This window comes from Lepidochelys kempii, chromosome 4 (assembly GCF_965140265.1).
Source record: "Lepidochelys kempii isolate rLepKem1 chromosome 4, rLepKem1.hap2, whole genome shotgun sequence".
NCBI classification, from domain to species: domain Eukaryota; kingdom Metazoa; phylum Chordata; order Testudines; family Cheloniidae; genus Lepidochelys; species Lepidochelys kempii.
Window position 1 is genome coordinate 58,607,331 of NC_133259.1, and position 18,973 is coordinate 58,626,303.

The window sequence follows — 18,973 nt, forward strand, 5'->3', positions numbered from 1 at the left end:
AAATAAATAAAAAAACTCAACACCAGCAAATCATTAGTTGCCAAGCACAGGTCTTCCTGGAATGATTCATTTACCACCATACCATCTCTCTCAACACTGGAGAAGAAAGACCTGTCTGTATTTGTCACTTCCTCCTTCCCCAGTCCCACTCCTTGTCAGGTCAGTATTCTGTGTATTTATGGAGGAAAAGTGCTGGTCTTCCATGCTACCAATCTCTGATACAAAAGAGCCTCCCCAACTCCCTCCCTTTTTTTTAAAAAAAAGATTCCAGCTACAAAGCTGGGCCTATATCCCATTAAAATGGCTGACTGTTACTCTTCCTGGCATCCTGACCAAACCAGGGGGGAATCTTCTAGCTGCTTTTGATGCATACCAGTATACTGCTCCACAGGCCCAAATTGGTAAGGAGTAAGGAAGTTCACAGTACACAATTTTTAGCAGCCACCATGTCACATTCTTTTCTGTATGTATTGCAAGCACAGATTTTGGATAGTCTAACCTATTCATCAACTCACCACACACATGCTTGCCCAGGCTTATCAACACATCCTGTTAATCCTTCCTTACAATGCCTAAAAATCTGTTGTTTGATAGTTCTTTGTCTTAAAAACACTAATAATCTCTCACTTAGATTACTGGAAAACTTCTCCCTGCTTGCTCAACTCCCTTTAAATATCTTCTCAATTTCTACATAAAATTCAGTCTCCTCTTCCTTTCCTTCAATGCTTTGTGTGACTCTGTCCCTCCTTTATATTTTTCATCTCCTCCTACATCCTTGTTTACCCCTTAAATCAATGGCAGTCTTCTTTTGACTGCACCCTTTGTCTCTTTTTCTTATCTCCTCACGATATTGTGTAGGTAAGAAGAGGGGCATTTCACGTGTGGTGTCTCCATTCCTTGCACTTCAGATGCTTTCCCATGTGTCATTGTTTGATCTAGCCAGTAAGCACTGTGGGAACAGGGCCTCGTTTTTTAAAATGCCATGTATGTTCACAGTGATATGGAAACATGGAGAAATGGAGGAGACTTATCCTATTCATCTATCCCATTGTGTACTGCTGCCTCTTTTTGAGATGGAGTAATCTACTCAAATGAGTATCTGCATCCAAGAATGAGTTACAGTTTCAGTCAAGGACTCTGACTCTCATTCAGGAGCTTTGCATAGTTGTCCTGGTATTCATAAAATAAAATTCACTTTCTCGCTAGTGTACTGCATGTTGCTGGTGGAAAGCTGTTTATAACTCATCTACTGGCTTTCCTGGCTCTAAAAAAATAATTAAATATTGGCGATAGAAATCTTCAGACCAAATGAGGTCAGATTTTTCTCCATTTCGTAACAGACTTTAAAGTGAGGGTGAATTATGTGAATGTAAAATCTGTGTGTTCATGGCCATTGCAAACATATAATCCATCTAAAAAAGCAAATGAAAAATTAACAGCAGCTCAGTGTGAAACTCAAGAAATGAAAAATTGAGGATGAAGTTTAATTATGCTTCCTTGTTCACTATTTGTGGTGGTGGTGGTTTTTAATTTTAGCTCGTGTTCTCAAATCATTTGTGAACCTATCCAAAGTCCGTTGATGTGTTAAGGATATGACAGATAGTGTGCGGTGTTGCCAAAATTCATGATTTCATCATGGCTGTTATAATACTTGGGGTGTTAATTAGCGCCGCAGCTCCTGGAGTCATGGGACTATGGGAGCATTTTGACTTTCTTGTGAACAACTTTTCTAGCTCTCGTGGTTGCAGAGAGAAGCTTGAAAACATGATGCCTGTGGCATTTTTTTTCTGTTTCATTATTGGATGTCTGAAACTTTTTAAATTGGAAAATATGTAATACTATAGCAAAGAAATGTGTGTATGGGATAAAATTTTGTCTTAGATATTGCCTTAGATTTCCTCCAGATTGTTATAACCTTATGACCTAGTTAATACACTGCAAAACTTATATGTAATGTGGGGACCTAGTTATAACACACTAGATTATAAAGTGCAGAAAGGATCTTTTAGCTTCTCTGTGCTTTTGTCCTTACGTTTGTAAAATGGGTTACTAATATCTTCTGGCCGCACCACTGCCCACCTAGTGCTGGGGCTGGATGTGCTTCAGCTGCACCGCCCCCCCGGCACTCTGGGGCTGGGGGCGCTCTGCCATGCCGCTTGCTGGGTGTGCTGAGGCTGGGGGGATATGGGGGGGCCAGTGACCACGGGGGTGTGTGCGTGCTCCAGGCTCTGGTGAGGGAGGGAGTGGGAGAAGGGAGGAGGGGCCTCGGGCAGAGCGGAAGAGGTGGGGGCTAGCCTCCCCAACAGTACGTTCACCTGCTGCCATGGCTGATGTCAGCTATCTTGCTTCCTGGCTTTTGTGCATTTAAATTTTAAAGTTGCATTTACAGTCTTCTACATGTAATGTCCTGTCTCTTTTTGAAGGGGGAAACGGCCTGAATGCTTAAGGTATGTCTACACAGCAAAGAAAAACCCATGACAGCCGACTTGGGCTCTGGCTGTGGGGATGTTTCATTGCTATGTAGACGTCCGGGTTCATCCCTACAGTCCAAGCCCCATGAGCCCAAGGGGTTTTTCTTTGCTGTGTAGGCATACCAGTCAATGTTTTTTGTGTAAACTTTGAAATAGATGGCTGAGTTCACAACTCTGTTTTGGTTTTTCTGGAGGGATAGGTCAGGATACCTGCAAAGACTACACAAGTTGTATGTAAGTAGTGTGAATGCAACTCAATTCCTCTCTAACCAGGATTCTCTTTCTTGGTATATCTTTGTTGTAACTGGAAAAATAGAAGCTTTATCACTTTTTGACAAAATTTTGGGTTTTTCATAGGCATTTTCATTTTGAATCAACAGGTGGTGTTTCGGTTTTTTTTTTTTTTTTTTCCATTTTATTTCAATGTGAAATGTCATTTTGGTTTTTGGAAACTGAAAAGTTTTGGTTTTTAGTGTGTTGATTTTTGATTTCTCTCTCCCTCTTCTTCCTCCCCCCCCCCTTTTTTTTTCATGCCATCTCCACTCCTATTTCTTCTTCCAGCGTAAAAATGGTGGTGGTGGTGGTGGGCGAGGGAGAGAAAGAAAACTTTCATTTTCCAAAAGTCAAAATGGTATCTTAAAGGAAAGAATTCATTTTGAAATGTAGGCTGGAAACAAAATAATTTTTGTTTTAAAATTCAAAAAATGTTGAAAGCAACATTGATCGCAGAAAATGCTGATAACAATTGCAGTTTCTGGTTAATTTTTTTGTGCAAAATATATTTTATCAGATCTGCTTTCATGTTAGGTAGAACCTGCATTTCTGATATTTAAAATTCTGCTTCCTCTAATTTTTTAGCTCTTTATACTTTGCTGTATTTCTACACTATTACAAAAAAAAAAAAAAAGTCGTTTCAAGTCTGGTCTTCTGTGGCTTTGGTGGTGGACTTCCTGGGGGGTCTGGAATTGGTTTTTGGTGGCTTTTGTATCTTAAGTGAAGAGGCAAGGGTTAAATCTTCAACAAAGCAATCCTTTCTTTAGAATGTTCATTAGGCACTGGGAGTTCAGAAATATAAACAGTCTGACTAAATATCTTTTTATCTCTCATTTTACTCTGCTTTCATTCTCTTGATTCCTGTGGTGTCATAACTTAATTAGTTCTCCTGTCATGTATAGCTGTCTTCACAAGGGAACTGGGAACTGTACTGAGGTGACAGGTGGGGAGGAGGAATCCTTCAGTGTATGTATTATACTGCGAGCGCTAGTGTCGACAAATCACCAGCAGTTTCCAGTCTCTTTACCATTAAGTTAAGTTTAACCAGCTCTTCAGCAGGCTTAACACACAGTGGTGAAAAAGGGTCCAGCTGCAGAGCCTTGTCTGTCACTTGTGGGGGATCTTTTACAAAAAAAAGTCCATAACTTAGTTAAAGCTCTAGCGTCTTCCATGACAAACAAATCTTGAATGTTTACTGTGAAAACAAGCAGAATAACCCTGTCTGCCCACCCCCCCTTTTTTGTGGAGAGGTAGGATCCTTTGTCTTAATGTCATAAAAAAGAACAATGTCAGAAACCTTCAGATCTTTATAATACAGAATCTTTTAAAATTAAAAATAAGACTATTCTCTGTCCTTAAAAAGAAAGAAAATAAAAGAACATTAATGTCTGAGGTGAATGTGTGTAATCCACCTGTAGTTGTGCCAACCGTAGGCAAAAGCCATTCAAATGATTCATTTGGAGCCTGGATGCTCTGAGAGGCTTGTGATTCTGTGCTGAATCACAGCAGCCTATGAATGGCCGATGTCCAGATCAGCAGTGGGAATGGGAAGGAAAGACTGCTATGGTCTGAACAATCCCACCCCAGAACAGGTTGTGGTTCCTACAAAACTGAATGCTGGCCTTAGTGTCTACATGTGGTTGGCAGTGAGAGGAGGTGTGGTGCGGAGAAAGGAGAAGAGGATGGAGTTGTTTATATGCAGGTATGTATGCGGGGTGTGAGAGAAATGTGAAGGTGAGCTACAAAGTTTGTGTGGGGGAAGATAGAGGAGGATGACTGGATGTGGGCATGAGTTTATGCATGATTTCTACATATTGTGAAACATTCTTATAACTTACTTGGACAAAATTGCAGTTGTGCTTCAACGAGGGTGTGTCTACTTATTTCTTCACTGTATGTGTGGGTGCTTGTGTACAAACAGAATGTTTGTATCTATGGCTTCCAGAGTGTGTATGGGTATTGATGCAGCCAGGATGAAAGAGGAGAGTACAGATGACAGACAAATGTGTATTGAGGAGTGGGGAGGTATCTGCTGCATTTTCTCATAATGTCTGTATTTGAGATAAGGAGGTTCTGGATATTTTTGTGATGTGTGCACAGTGTCATGAGTGTCTGGCACATAAACTAGACGGCAGTATATTTTTAAGGCCCTGTTGTGCATCAGATATAACCATAAAAAGAAAAGGAGTACTTGTGGCACCTTAGAGACTAACACATTTATTTGAGCATAAGCTTTCGTGAGCTACAGCTCGCTTCATCGGATGCATTCAGTGGAAAATACAGTGGGGAGATTTATATACACAGAGAACATGAAACAATGGGTGTTGTGTACGGTAACACCCATTGTTTCATGTTCTCTGTGTATATAAATCTCCCCACTGTATTTTCCACTGAATGCATCCGATGAAGCGAGCTGTAGCTCACGAAAGCTTATGCTCAAATAAATGTGTTAGTCTCTAAGGTGCCACAAGTACTCCTTTTCTTTTTGCGAATACAGACTAACACGGCTGCTACTCTGAAACCAGATAATAACCATGTTAGGGAACCGTGGTTGTAATACTGTATCTTCTTCTTCTTTTTTTTCTTCTTCCCAAACCTGTATAGGTGACCAATCCTCATGGACGGCTAGCCTCACATAAGGTTCTAAATTTGAGCTTTTAAAAAAAATTGTTTCCTTTACATTTTAAATTATCTTTCCAGCCACATCCAAATACTTTAAAATGACTATCTGGATTTGGCTTCAATATTTCAAAATAAGATAAAACCTCCCACAAATTCACATTTAGATTGAGACCAAGAATATGAAGTCTCACCCCGAAAGAGAATTGTAGAGAAAGCAATGAGTGAAAGCATGTATGCGATGAAAATATATTGCAACTTAACTACACACTTTTATTACAATTGTAATATATTGCTAAATCATCTTAGTTCTGTAAGCACTGAACACTGTTAACTTTCAAGCATACATCCAGTATGCCAGACTTGTGATCACCTGAATAGTTGGCACCTGTCAGACAGGAAATTCACCTGCTTACAACGGAGAATCGCAAAATGAGCAATCAAAAATGAAAGAACCTAATTCTCATGGAAACTGGGGCACTATTCTCGCAAACATCATGACCACGTCTTTCTCTTTTTGTGTGCTCCGGCAAGATGGCGCACAGGACTAGTTATGGAGGTATGAGAGGCATATAATAATGACTTGCAGGTGTCCCCCTGTGCTGCCTTGCACATGTTGGGATTGAAGGAGGTGCAATTGGTTTTCATTTTTCTGAAAGGGAACTCTGATTTCAAGACTCCCCTAAAGCAAGTAACTGAACTGACTAATTCTTTAAGTTAAATTTGCTTCTCTTCAGTAAAGGTGTATTCTTTTACTTTCATCTTTAATCTTGACTTTAGATTAAGCTGTTTTATTATTTTCTCTTTTTCTCTTCTAGGTAAAGAAATTAAAAGCCTTTGATGGAGATGTAGCAAAACTGTGTCAAGCTGATTACTTTATGTATTTACTAATCCAGGTGCCAAAGTAAGGAGGTACTAGGTTTATTCTATTCATGGCAAACTCTCTTTTTTTGGCTCTCTGTTTTAAAGCTAGGTTTATTTATGTTCCAGCTATTCTCTTCGGATTGAAGCTATGGTGCTAAAGAGAGAATTCACACCTTCTTGTACTTCTCTGCAGAAAGACATGGCAATTATAAGAACAGCTACGAAAGGTAATTAAACATGCTTTGACATGCATTACATTCTTGTTTTTGCAAGCAGATTAATCAATCTGCATTGTAGAGACTAGATCTTGAATTTCAGGTACCTAGTAGCTATTTAAAGGACGCTAACTAGCCTCTGACACATTCCATAAGGGTGTGTCTGTTGAATTTTTACTCTGCTCCCAGGGCCAAAGATCCCGAAGTTACTGCATCTCTTTCACATTCCTCTATGCCTGGTAAAGCTGTCTGTAAGATGGCAATATTGGTTGACTGAAATAATTATCCTAATGAATTCTCATGTAATCTCTTATAGATCCATTTCCTTCTGTTCTTCTGAACTCCCTATTTTCTAAACTTTACAGGCACCAGAGTGCTGGTGATATGTTGCTCCTTTGGTCCAGGAACCCAAATCCTAATTAAGTCCTGCCTTCTGCTTTCTCTCTCTAGTTCTCTGAAAACATCCACTCGATGTGCAGCGGCAGTCAAAAAAGCAAACAGAATGCTGGGAATAATTAAGAAAGGGATAGATAATAGGACAGAAAATATCATGTTGCCTCTATATAAATCCATGGTATGCCCACATCTTGAATACTGTGTGCAGATGTGGTCGCCACATCTCAAACAAGATATATTAGAATTGGAAAAGGTTCAGAAAAGGGCAACAAAGATTATTACGTGTATGGAACGGCTTCCGTATGAGGAGAGATTAATAAGACTGGGACTTTTCAGCTTGGAAAAGAAACAGCTAAGGGGAGATATGATTGAGGTCTATAAAATCGTGACTGGTGTAGAGAAAGTAGATAAGGAAGTGTTGTTTACTACTTCTCATAACACAAGAACTAGGGGGTCACCAAATGAAATTAATAGGCAGCAGATTAAAAACAAATAAAAGGAAGTATTTCTTCACACAATGCACAGTCAACCTGTGGAACTCCTTGCCGGAGGATGTTGTGAAGGCCAAGACCATAACAGGGTTCAAAAAACCTAGATAAATTCATGGAGGATAGGTCCATCAATGGCTATTAGCCAGGGTGGGCAGGAATGGTGTCCCTAGCCTCTCTTTGCCAGAAGCTGGGAATGAGTGACAGGAGATGGATCACTTGATGATTACCTGTTCTGTTCATTCCCTCTGGGGCACCTGGCACTGCCCACTGTTGGAAGACAGGATACTGGGCTAGATAGACCTTTGGTCTGACCCACTAGGGCCATTCTTAAGTTCTCTCTCTTAATCTAATGCAAAATAATTAACTTCTTAATTTTCTGGTTTTGCTCCTTCCTATGATTCTGACTTTCACCTAATCCCTGTGTTGCCCTTTTACTCTGATCCTTAGTGTGGGAAGACTGGTAAACACATTGAAAGCCACAGGAGCATTGCTCATATCTGCCCCAAGCAGTGTTAGACAACACAGTAGTCAAAGTGTCCAGCTGCAGGAGCCTTGTCTACACTAATGCTTCCAGTGGTAGAGCTGAATTGGTGGTAGTAATGGCTGTAAATTTTTGGCAAAAAAGCCTGTTGTATCTTGCTAATGCTGAGAGTTTAACTGGGGACTTACAAGCAAGTCAATTGATAAAGGTCCATGTACACTGCAAAATTGAACTACCATATATATTCGTTCATAGGCCAAATATTTTTGGTAAAAAAGTGACGCATCAAAGAGCAGGGGTCGGCTTATAAATGGGTCTACACCAAAATTTGATGATTTTAAACTCTATGAAATCATTGAATTGAATATCTAATACATTGTCGTTTTGTTTACCTGGAGCGTTCCCGCAGCTCCCATTGGCTGGGAATGGCAAACAGCGGCCACAGGGAGCTGAGGGGCTCCATGCCTGCAGACGCAGCAGGTAAACTAAATGTCCCGACCCACCAGCGGCTTACCCTGATGGGCCGGGAGCCAAAGTTTGCCAACCCCTGAAATATAGGGTCGTCTTATGAAAGGGTCATACGGTTTTTACTATTTATACCTATCCATCTTGGGGGTTGGCTTATAAACGAACGGGCTAATGAACGAGTATATACGGTATGTTGTAACTGTCACTTGACAGGGTAGCAACTGTAGTAAAGATGGGCTCGTCCGGTGTGCCATCTTTGCAGGCTGACTTCTCTTCTTAGTTTATAGACTTTTATATCCACTTGCACATTCTTTTCTGCCTCTTGCTATAAAATGCTTCCTTGTATAAAGCTTTTTGTATCAAAACATTTTTAATTACCTTGTGTTCTGGCAGGCTGCTAACACCGAACAAAGTGGTTTGAGAGGTACCACTTCTGACTGCTTCCATAATGACAGATTAGCATGTTGGATTAAACCGTTAAAAACAGGATAATTTAAATAATGCTAATTTTGGAGCAATATAATGTCTTTTCTTAAAAAAAAAATTTTCACAGTGCACTGATTGCAAGTGTGTTTATTTTAAGCCTTCTACAATTTAAGTGTTCCACATTTTACTATGAATGGCTAGATATTCATCAAACCTTATAAAATAAAATTCTCTATAGTGTTTATTCCCATGCTGTGAATACCTTGCAAATTTGCAAAGATCTTTTACTCTACAGCAGTGGTTCTCAAAGCCAGTCAGCCGCTTGTTCAGGGAAAGCCCATGGCGAGCCGGACCAGTTTGTTTACCTGTCGCGTCCGCAGGTTTGGCCGATCGCAGCTCCCGCTGGCCGCGGTTCGCCGCTCCAGGCCAATGGGGGTTGCGGGAAGGGCAGCCAGCACATCCCTTGGCCCGTGCCGCTTCCCACAGCCCCCATTGGCCTGGAGCAGCAAACCGCGACCGCTGGGAGCCACGATCGGCCGAACCTGCAGACGCGGCAGGTAAACAAACTGGTCCGGCTCGCCATGGGCTTTCCCTGAACAAGCGGCTGACTGGCTTTGAGAACCACTGCTCTACAGCATTTGTAGAATACTAATTTTATTAACTCTTCACAGCTCCATAGCTCTATTTCTCTTATTTCTAAGGTATTTCTTATGATAGTTTCTAAGCACATACTTGTATGTTAAGTTGAATCTTGTTGAAAATGTCCATGTATATTTTCATCTAAAGTACTGTTGTGTTTTGCAAAAGTAGAATATGTAGGAAATAAGCTTTTATTATAAGAGTTTTTATTAAGAAGTTTTATTTCGTATTACTGTCTGTATGACGTTTTAATGTAGCCTTATATTCTATCTTTGGTGTCTCAGAGCTGTCTTTATTGTAACTCACTGTCTTTTGATTATGCAGAAAGTCTGCAGGGTGGGGGGAGGAGGGGTAAATAAGGAAAGTTGTACTTTCCGTACACCTTTTCAGACCCAACCAATTATTTTTATATACAAACTTTAGTAATCAAGGTCCCAATCCTGTCAGACATTGAACAGTTCCTGCAAGGTGCTAAGTACACTTGCTTCATTCTGAAGTTAGTGGGAGGTGAGGGTTGTTGGCAGCTCTTATGAGACACTCAGCGCTGGGCAGGATTAGACCCCAAATGTTTCCTGAGCTACTGGTGGTTGCCTTGGAAACATTATACTAGCTGAGCTAAGGTCTGAACGTATACTTTGTGGTTTGCCAACTGTCAATGATATTCTGTCATTATGGAAGCAGTGACTTTGGATTATATAATGTCATTTTCTCCCATGACCTTTCAGTTAATTGTAGTTTCCTGTAAAAAATAAATAAAAAAAATAAAAAAATTCACACCTTTTATGAGCTTGAGGATGAAATGGACTTTGGTAACTGACAATCTATGTATAATATACACACTACATATATTTCTAACAAACAGCCTCCAGACTGCAACTTTCTGTTTGTTTCTTTACAGAGTTAATGTCATGTGAGGAACTACATTCCATATTACACTTGGTCCTTCAGGCTGGGAATATTATGAATGCAGTAAGTGTGCATCAAAATGAAGAGGCCTGATTGACTATTGCAGTCCACTGATGTCACATGCCTTCTCTGTCTCTTTTCCTCTCTAGGGGGGTTATGCTGGCAATGCAGTTGGCTTTAAACTCTCGTCACTGCTCAAGCTGGCAGACACAAAAGCAAACAAACCTGGGATGAATCTGCTGCATTTTGTTGCTTTGGTATGTAAAAACTACCATCTTTGAGAATAACTGTTATAATCTAATTAGGGGAGGCACGGATGACTGATAGTTTGTTTTAGTTGAGTGGAAGAGATATGTGCCGTACAATAAGAGGGTAAACCTTAAGTTTCTGGTCCTTAACCGTTCCCTCTTTGCTTCCGCACATTCCGCTAGCTTACCTGTGTATTGTGATCCCATCCACAGAAAACTGAACAAATATAAAGACTAATTAAATCTTCAGCAGAAACTTTCTGGTATTGTGTTTAAAAAAAAAAAAAAAAATTCCCCATCTAGTTCTTCAAGTGTAACATCCCCTGACTATTCAAGTCCTGGGATACTTTGTTAAAGGAGCTGTCAATTTTGATAAAAACTTCTTCTTTCTATTAAAACTTCTGTGGAGAAATGTTCTATTTCATTGCGCTGCTTGACTTGTTAGATTTTTTTAAAGCTATCAAATCTTTTGCAGCTCCTTAGGGGTTTTTTGCCTTTTTTCCTTTTCCAATTGGAATGAATTTGAAATGCACCTGGGGTCACTGTCTTGACCAAATTTACCTTCCCTCCATGGAATGGAAAAGATTGAAATACTTCCACTTGTGATTTTTTTCATTGTCTGCGTGCAGACTGGTTTAACAGCTTTCACATCAGCAAGACACCTTCAGCTAACAACATAAGTGTTAGGTGATGTTTAGGCAGGAAATATTGCATTAGCCCAAACAATTGGCATTAGTCAATTGCCCTTACCTAAGATTCTCTCTTAATGCACATGGATTGTTTTCAGTGGAAGAAGGTACTATTATCTGTGTGCTGTGAAATGGAAATTGTTTAAACTCTCTCTAGGTCTGATCCTTGTCCACCTTTAAGTGAGGCTTTTTTCCAATAATTCACTCATTTGAACTGAATGAAAAATAGAACCTAGCAGCAGTGGCAATATAGAAACTAAATGCCTTTGCCAAAGCTTTAGAAACAGTCTTTACTTAGATTTTAGCAGGGTAATGGAATGTGAAAGGGACGTTGTTTGTTTTTTAATTTTAGGAAGCACAAAAGAAAGATGTGGTTCTTCTAACCTTTTCAGAAAAATTACGGCACGTTCATGATGCAGCCAGGTGAGCAAAGAAAACTGAGAACTTGTTAGAAAGAGACATGAGTCTTCTTTTTGTGAAGCACAGAAGCACATTTACAAAGCTTTGGCATTAAAACTGAGATCTTTACAAGTGTTTACCATTGCTTTCAGGGCTTCATTTTCATTTGCAAACAGAAGTTTGCCTTCAGTGAGCTGTAGCTCACGAAAGCTCATGCTCAAATAAATTGGTTAGTCTCTAAGGTGCCACAAGTACTCCTTTTCTTCTTCCTTCAGGTTTAGAGGTTTTTATTAATTGATTTTTATAGGGTTTTTTTGCCTTTTTCAATACAATGTTCAACTAGGTAAATGCATATATATTACTTTTAACAGATCAACCTTCAGGGCATGTTTTTAAAATAGTGTCATGTTACTGTTACTGCTGTTCTATAGAATAACTTCCAGATATCTGTTGGGTTGGTATAGTACCTTTCTTTCCAGATCTGGTACCACATACACTAATAAAGATTACTAGTGGCTCTCGCTTCCTCTACAGATTACATTTCCCCATTTTTGCAATACCCCCTCCCTTTTTGTCCTGGAGATCCTCCCTCCATAATACACACTCTACTATAGGGTTTATGGGACATTCAAAATACTGGACCACCCCATTCTTGTAATATATGAACTTACTTTACAAACTTGAGTCCCCAAACTTGAGTTCTCTTAGGTGGTAGAGGGAAGGAAGATTATGCTTGTGAATGAACATGTTGTATTCATTCTGTGTATAGAAGAAAACTATAATACCTGGGGTTAAGTAAAGTTTTCAACCTGAGGCCTTGAATTGTATAATTCTACAGGTAACATTAATTCATACCTGGCTAAACTATATATGTACTTTTACGAGGCAGTGTATGATTTCGAGCATAGAACTGGAAGCTAGGAACCGCTGAGTTGTAATCCTGGCCATCATCTCTGTCTTCAACTTTGGGCTTAACTTCTTTCCACATCTGTAAAATAGAGAGAGTTCATATCTCATGGATATACTGAGTCTTAATTTAATGTCTGTAAAGTACTTTGAGATCCCCTGAGGGAAGGTACTGCGAATCTGTTCATAATAGACCTGACTGGAAATTTCTGATGGAAACCTGCCTGGCTTCCTTCTGTCTTGCCGTTGACTCCTCGGCAACCTGTCTGGCAGACTGCTGAGGAGCCCAGGCTTCCCAGGGAGTAAGCAGACAACTTCCATTTTGGCTCACCCAAAATAGATTTTTTTTTCCCCCCTGTCTTTTCCCTCCTGTGAAATATTTAGAATTTTTGACCTCCTTATCCCATTTGGGTGAAAGTTTCCCCCCTCCCCAATACAAAATTTTTCATGGGAGGGAAAAGACTGTTTTTTGGACAGGTCCAATTTGCAACATAACATTTGTCATTTAATCTGACTAAAACCAATGGTGAGACAAAAATGAAACAAACCAAAACACATTATAACCATTGGACATGAATAAGATCAAAAACTCGCTAGTACAAGCTGCTGATAAACCCCCAAAATCTTCAAAAGCACACATTTGTTGTAGTGCCCTCTGTTAATTTAGTTCTCTTGCATTTTCTTACTGCTCTCTTTTATAGGCCTGCAGAATGCAACCCGTGTCACCTACAGACTTTTTGCTATGCTAAAGGTTCTGCAATGCACTGGGATGCAGATCTCTGAAGCATCTGTGATCTTCGCTGAAGCAGGGAGTGTATTAGTGGAGAAGAAGGATACTGAGGAAAAATAGCCTACCTCATACCCATAGATATGTAGACTCCCTGCTCTAGTGCTAATAATTATAGGTGCTGCTGCCATCATCACCAGCCCTGTGTACTCTGGGTAGCATTCATGGGGACTGCAGTTCACATACCTGTAAAAAAGCAGTGACAGCAATTAAAATCATGCTACTGGTGAAATGCACTCCAACCATAATAAGTGTATGCAGTCAGTAATGTTGGGCCATCTGGGAGACATTACTAATGCTTCAGTTCCTAAAGTGAGACTAAAATTCTGTGGTGGTATTGAACTCACTGTGCTGGGGTAATACCATCTCCCTGTGGGACTTACCCGGAAAGATCTATTGCTGAGGTGGTTGAGAGACTCAGTCGCTTGCTACTAATTTGCAAGTAGGGCTGCAAAAACTGTAGGAGCTGGGCCTTCAAACACAAAGGGGCTCAGATTCCATAAGAACAGGGCTATTTCTGTGAGTCTTAGGCCTGTTGCACTGCTCTGAATAGTGAGCAATGATGCCCCAGGAAGAATGCATGAAACCTGCAGAGGGGGAGATTCGTCTGTAACTTGCACTAGGCTGTGTACTGATCAGGAGTGTGTCTGTTTAGCAGCCACATCACATAAGTGGTGTGAAGGGGTGTGTTGCAACTATGCAGGTAATATGGTAGAAGGATGAAACATCATGGCTGCTGGCTGAAGGGAATTTGTGGCTCTTTGAGCTGCCTGCATTGCTGTGACTTCCTGAAGGAATATCCTGTAAGAAAGCTTAGGGAACCTTTCAACATTGCAAATAAGGAAAAATAAGCAGATTTTTCTGCTAACTCTTACCTTCTGCTCTGGGAAGGTTTACCAAGCAGGCAGGTCTTGTTTGATGTACAGGTGGTGTATTATGACAAATTTATGAAGCATGCAACACCTAACAATGGGCAACTCCTTTCTCTCAGTAAGTGCTCTCTGTATATGCTATTTTTTAGATTATCCATTGATAATATAGAAGCAGAACTTCATTCTCTATCTGCCAAGACAAGATCTCTTAAAGACAATATTCAGCAGGACCCAGGACTTTTTCACCAGATGGAAGGTTTTATCCAGGTTTGTAGAATATCCCTGGTAATGTGTTACTGTCACTTCAATGCAGCAGTGTTTCTCAGTTTACCATAATTTGCATGGATGTGTTAACAGGCAGTAGATTCACTTTAATATGTCTGTCTCATCATAAATCATCCCTTCAGAGCTGCTCACGCTGCACTACTGTGTTTGTCAAATATGAGTTTATAAAGGACTACGCTGTTTAGAGGAAAAAATATTGGATGTGTGTTGCCTTAAGGGCTAATCAGGCAAGCATGTTTAACTATCGTGAAATGGCTGATGAAGATCAGTGGTTAGAATATCAGATTATTTGCACTGTTCTACTGCTTTGTATTTAACACGCAGAAGCTAGATTCTTACCAACTTGTTATGCTGAAGCATGCCAGTTTTAGTTGAGATAACATTGAGCATTTCAAACTCTAGTTGTTGGGAGATTGAAGGGGTGTTTTTAGCAATTCGTATGTTTAACAGATTTGCTGTGGATTAACCCTTAACATATACTTCTAGTGTGAGCCCCACAATCGTTCTTGGGTGGTGGTTTTATTTGGTTTTCCCAGTAATTTTTTTGTATGTAAATAAACAGAGTACTTAACTTTTGAAACAATCTTGACACATGTCATGTAACACCTTTTAGCGGGTAATGATGAGTGGAAGAATCTATACTTGGGTTTCAATGAAGTGTAAGAGTGTGTCTGTCTTTTTTATATATATATTTTTTGTATAAATATTGCAAATAAGAATACAGTATTTACCAAGAAACTTGTTAAGGCAGTTGTGATTTAAATTTACAGAAGCTGTTAATGGATTAGCCATTGCACTTTGTCAGGAACTAAGGTTTGTCAGGAACTTCAGGGTTAAGAATGGAGTAGTTGCCCTCACTCTGAATTCTTAGCTTTTATCCACTGCATTAAGACTCCTTAATGTTGTGTTTTAACATGTTTTTTATTTTAATAGCTAGCTTTATGTACCATTAAAACCTTGCTTAGGACAAATGCCAAGTGGAATCTTTGAACCATTTTTCACTTTACAAATATATACTTTACATAATGCTTCCATTTTTGAAATTATGGGCAATAACTACACAGATAAGTCATCTTACATTATGTCATCCCTGTGAATAAGCTACTAATATATGTGGTAGAGCTAATTATCCATGCATGTCAGTTGTCCTGTTTATCTTAAATCCAGCTTTTGTTTGCTTTGGTGTGTGTGTGTGAAGACTGACAAGCAAAGATTTATTCCTACAGTAATTTTCCCCCACCCGAAAAAAAAAAAAAATCCCCACACCCTCTATATAAAGTCTTAGGCTCTTGATACAAACTGCTACTTTATACAGCAATTTTGTTTAGTAGGTTGTTTTTAATATTTCTGGCATTTTTTTCGTCTTTTTGTTATACTTTTAAGACTGTTGTTCTTTCATCATCTAAATTAAACTAATAAAAGAGCTGATGACATTATTTGTATCTATTTACATATATACAAATATATATGTAAATAGATACAAGAAAAAAGAGGGAGGGTAAGATAATCCAGTTAATATTTTTTAGATCAATATTGTGGTATCCTAAGCTTGTTCAAACACTAGTTTGCCTTTAGTGGTTGTTAGACTTAACTTTTATTTTGTCAATTCCTTGAAAAAATGGCTTGGATTTAAAATGTGTCTAAGTCCATTCCTGCTTTTCCTTAAATGCTTGGGTAAAACATTATATAGATTCTTATTTAGGTTCTTACACTGATGCCCATCACTGTGGTATCTGAGCAACTTCCTCATAGAATCATAGAATATCAGGGTTTGAAGGGACATCAGGAGGTCATCTAGTCCAACCCCCTGCTCAAGCAGGACCAATCCTCAGTTTTTGCCCCAGATCCCTAAATGGCCCCCTCGAGGATTGAACTCACAACCCTGGGTTTAGCAGGCCAATGCTCAAAGCACGGAGCTATCCTTCATGGAAGACCCTCAGACCTTGTGTATGTTTCAAAATGCTATAGTATTTAAATACAATCAAAATCTAGTCAGAAATTTGGGGTGGGGGGAGATTAAAATTCAGAGTTAAAGTTTGAAACCCGTTGTTTTGCTTTTCATAGAATCATAGAATATCAGGGTTGGAAGGGACCCCAGAAGGTCATCTAGTCTAACCCCCTGCTCGAAGCAGGACCAATTCCCAGTTAAATCATCCCAGCCAGGGCTTTGTCAAGCCTGACCTTAAAAACCTCTAAGGAAGGAGATTCTACCACCTCCCTAGGTAACGCATTCCAGTATTTCACCACCCTCTTAGTGAAAAAGTTTTTCCTAATATCCAATCTAAACCTCCCCCACTGCAACTTGAGACCATTACTCCTCGTTCTGTCATCTGCTACCATTGAGAACAGTCTAGAGCCATCCTCTTTGGAACCCCCTTTCAGGTAGTTGAAAGCAGCTATCAAATCCCCCCTCATTCTTCTCTTCTGCAGGCTAAACAATCCCAGCTCCCTCAGCCTCTCCTCATAACTCATGTGTTCCAGTCCCCTAATCATTTTTGTTGCCCTTCGCTGGACTCTCTCCAATTTATCCACATCCTTCTTGAAGTGTGGGGCCCAAAACTGGACACAGTACTCCAGATGAGGCCTCACCAATGTCGAATAGAGGGGAACGATCACGTCCCTCGATCTGCTCGCTATGCCCCTACTTATACATCCCAAAATGCCATTGGCCTTCTTGGCAACAAGGGCACACTGCTGACTCATATCCAGCTTCTCGTCCACTGTCACCCCTAGGTCCTTTTCCGCAGAACTGCTGCCTAGCCATTCGGTCCCTAGTCTGTAGCTGTGCATTGGGTTCTTCCGTCCTAAGTGCAGGACCCTGCACTTATCCTTATTGAACCTCATCAGATTTCTTTTGGCCCAATCCTCCAATTTGTCTAGGTCCTTCTGTATCCTATCCCTCCCCTCCAGCGTATCTACCACTCCTCCCAGTTTAGTATCATCCACAAATTTGCTGAGAGTGCAATCCACACCATCCTCCAGATCATTTATGAAGATATTGAACAAAACCGGCCCCAGGACCGACCCCTGGGGCACTCCACTTGACACCGGCTGCCAACTAGACATGGAGCCATTGATCACTACCCGTTGAGCCCGACAATCTAGCCAGCTTTCTACCCACCTTATAGTGCATTGATCCAGCCCATACTTCCTTAACTTGCTGACAAGAATACTGTGGGAGACAGTGTCAAAAGCTTTGCTAAAGTCTAGAAACAATACATCCACTGCTTTCCCTTCATCCACAGAACTAGTAATCTCATCATAAAAGGCGATTAGATTAATCCTTCATCTAGTGATACATCTTGCTCGTTGGAATTACTGTTTTGTTTTATCTTTTTTCTTTTTCTTTCTCACTTCACTGAAATGGCAACAAGTCTGCTTTTACACTGTAAGATGTTACTCTCAAAGTCCTGATTTATTGGACTCTGTGATAGCTGGTAGATGGGAATATAGATTTCATCAGCACCTACTATATCTATCAGGTGTATAAGTTCTTAATATGTCTAGCTTACAATGTATATGTTTTACTGCAGTTTGCTGTAAAAGAACTAAAAGAGCTAGAATACTGGAAACGAGAATTACAGGAGCAAGGAAATACACTTATTGACTTTTTCTGTGAAGACAAAGAAACCATGAAACTGGATGAGTGCTTTCAGATATTCAGGGACTTCTGTATAAAGTTCAACAAGGCTGTTAAGGTAAGGAGAATGAAAACACATTCTCTTTCAGTTAAAATAAATCTTTTATTCTTATGTGATCTAAGACTGCTAACATCCCCATAATATTTGACATATTTGTTTGAATTAATGTCATGTGGCAAATTGCCCATTTCTAGGGCTTTTGTTGCTCTAAGCAAACTGGAAAATAGCTAGCTCTCCCAGGCTTGTAGCCAATCCAATAATTAAGTCAAACGTTTTGCTGCCCCAAATATTTTGTTACCAACCAATTAGAGTATTTAGAGGCATGTCGGGCCAGTCATCTAAGTGTCATTGTAAGATAGCTTCCTCCCTCACCCTCTTTACAAGTCTGTAAAAATTCCCTGTCTCTGACTTGCATTCTTTCTCCCTCCAGAGGAAGGCATTAAGTGGTGTTTTTGGTACCATGAAGACTCTTTGTGGCCTTGTTGGGGGGAGATATGGAAAAGCAGACTAACAGAAAGCAGCCTCTGTAGCCTTTGCTCCACTTTTGTCATTGGCAGCTTTGCTTTTTTCCAGGGACAGCTTTGTGTACATAAATATGTTCTTTGTCTCATTTAATCCAATGCATCATGCCTATTTTCCCCTACAGTGCTGTATAATGGTATAAACAGGCAACTTCCAATTAAGTAACTGTTTGACATTGGCATATTAAAAATCCACTAGAAAGTACTGTTGGATGGGACATGAAGATCTGAACGATACTCCTGGCTTATAAATACACATAAATAAAACAGATATACAATACCCAAGTTCATAACAAATAATTTAACCATCTGGAGTAGTCCCATTGCCTTCAGTGTGACTACTCACCTGCTTAAGTAGTCTGAATTGGGATTATAT

General features: G+C 39.9%; 1 protein-coding gene across 3 annotated transcripts in view; it reads left to right on the forward strand.

The window, feature by feature from the left end:
• FHDC1 (FH2 domain containing 1) overlaps nt 1–18,973 on the forward strand; it is a 50,983-nt gene that overhangs the window by 24,796 nt on the left and 7,214 nt on the right. For all 3 annotated transcript variants that reach the window (XM_073341375.1, XM_073341377.1, XM_073341376.1), the window contains 7 exons: nt 6,182–6,267; nt 6,354–6,454; nt 10,242–10,312; nt 10,399–10,506; nt 11,539–11,609; nt 14,300–14,417; nt 17,969–18,133. In XM_073341375.1, coding sequence (XP_073197476.1) covers nt 6,182–6,267; nt 6,354–6,454; nt 10,242–10,312; nt 10,399–10,506; nt 11,539–11,609; nt 14,300–14,417; nt 17,969–18,133 — 720 coding nt within the window. The remainder of the gene's footprint in view (nt 1–6,181; nt 6,268–6,353; nt 6,455–10,241; nt 10,313–10,398; nt 10,507–11,538; nt 11,610–14,299; nt 14,418–17,968; nt 18,134–18,973) is intronic.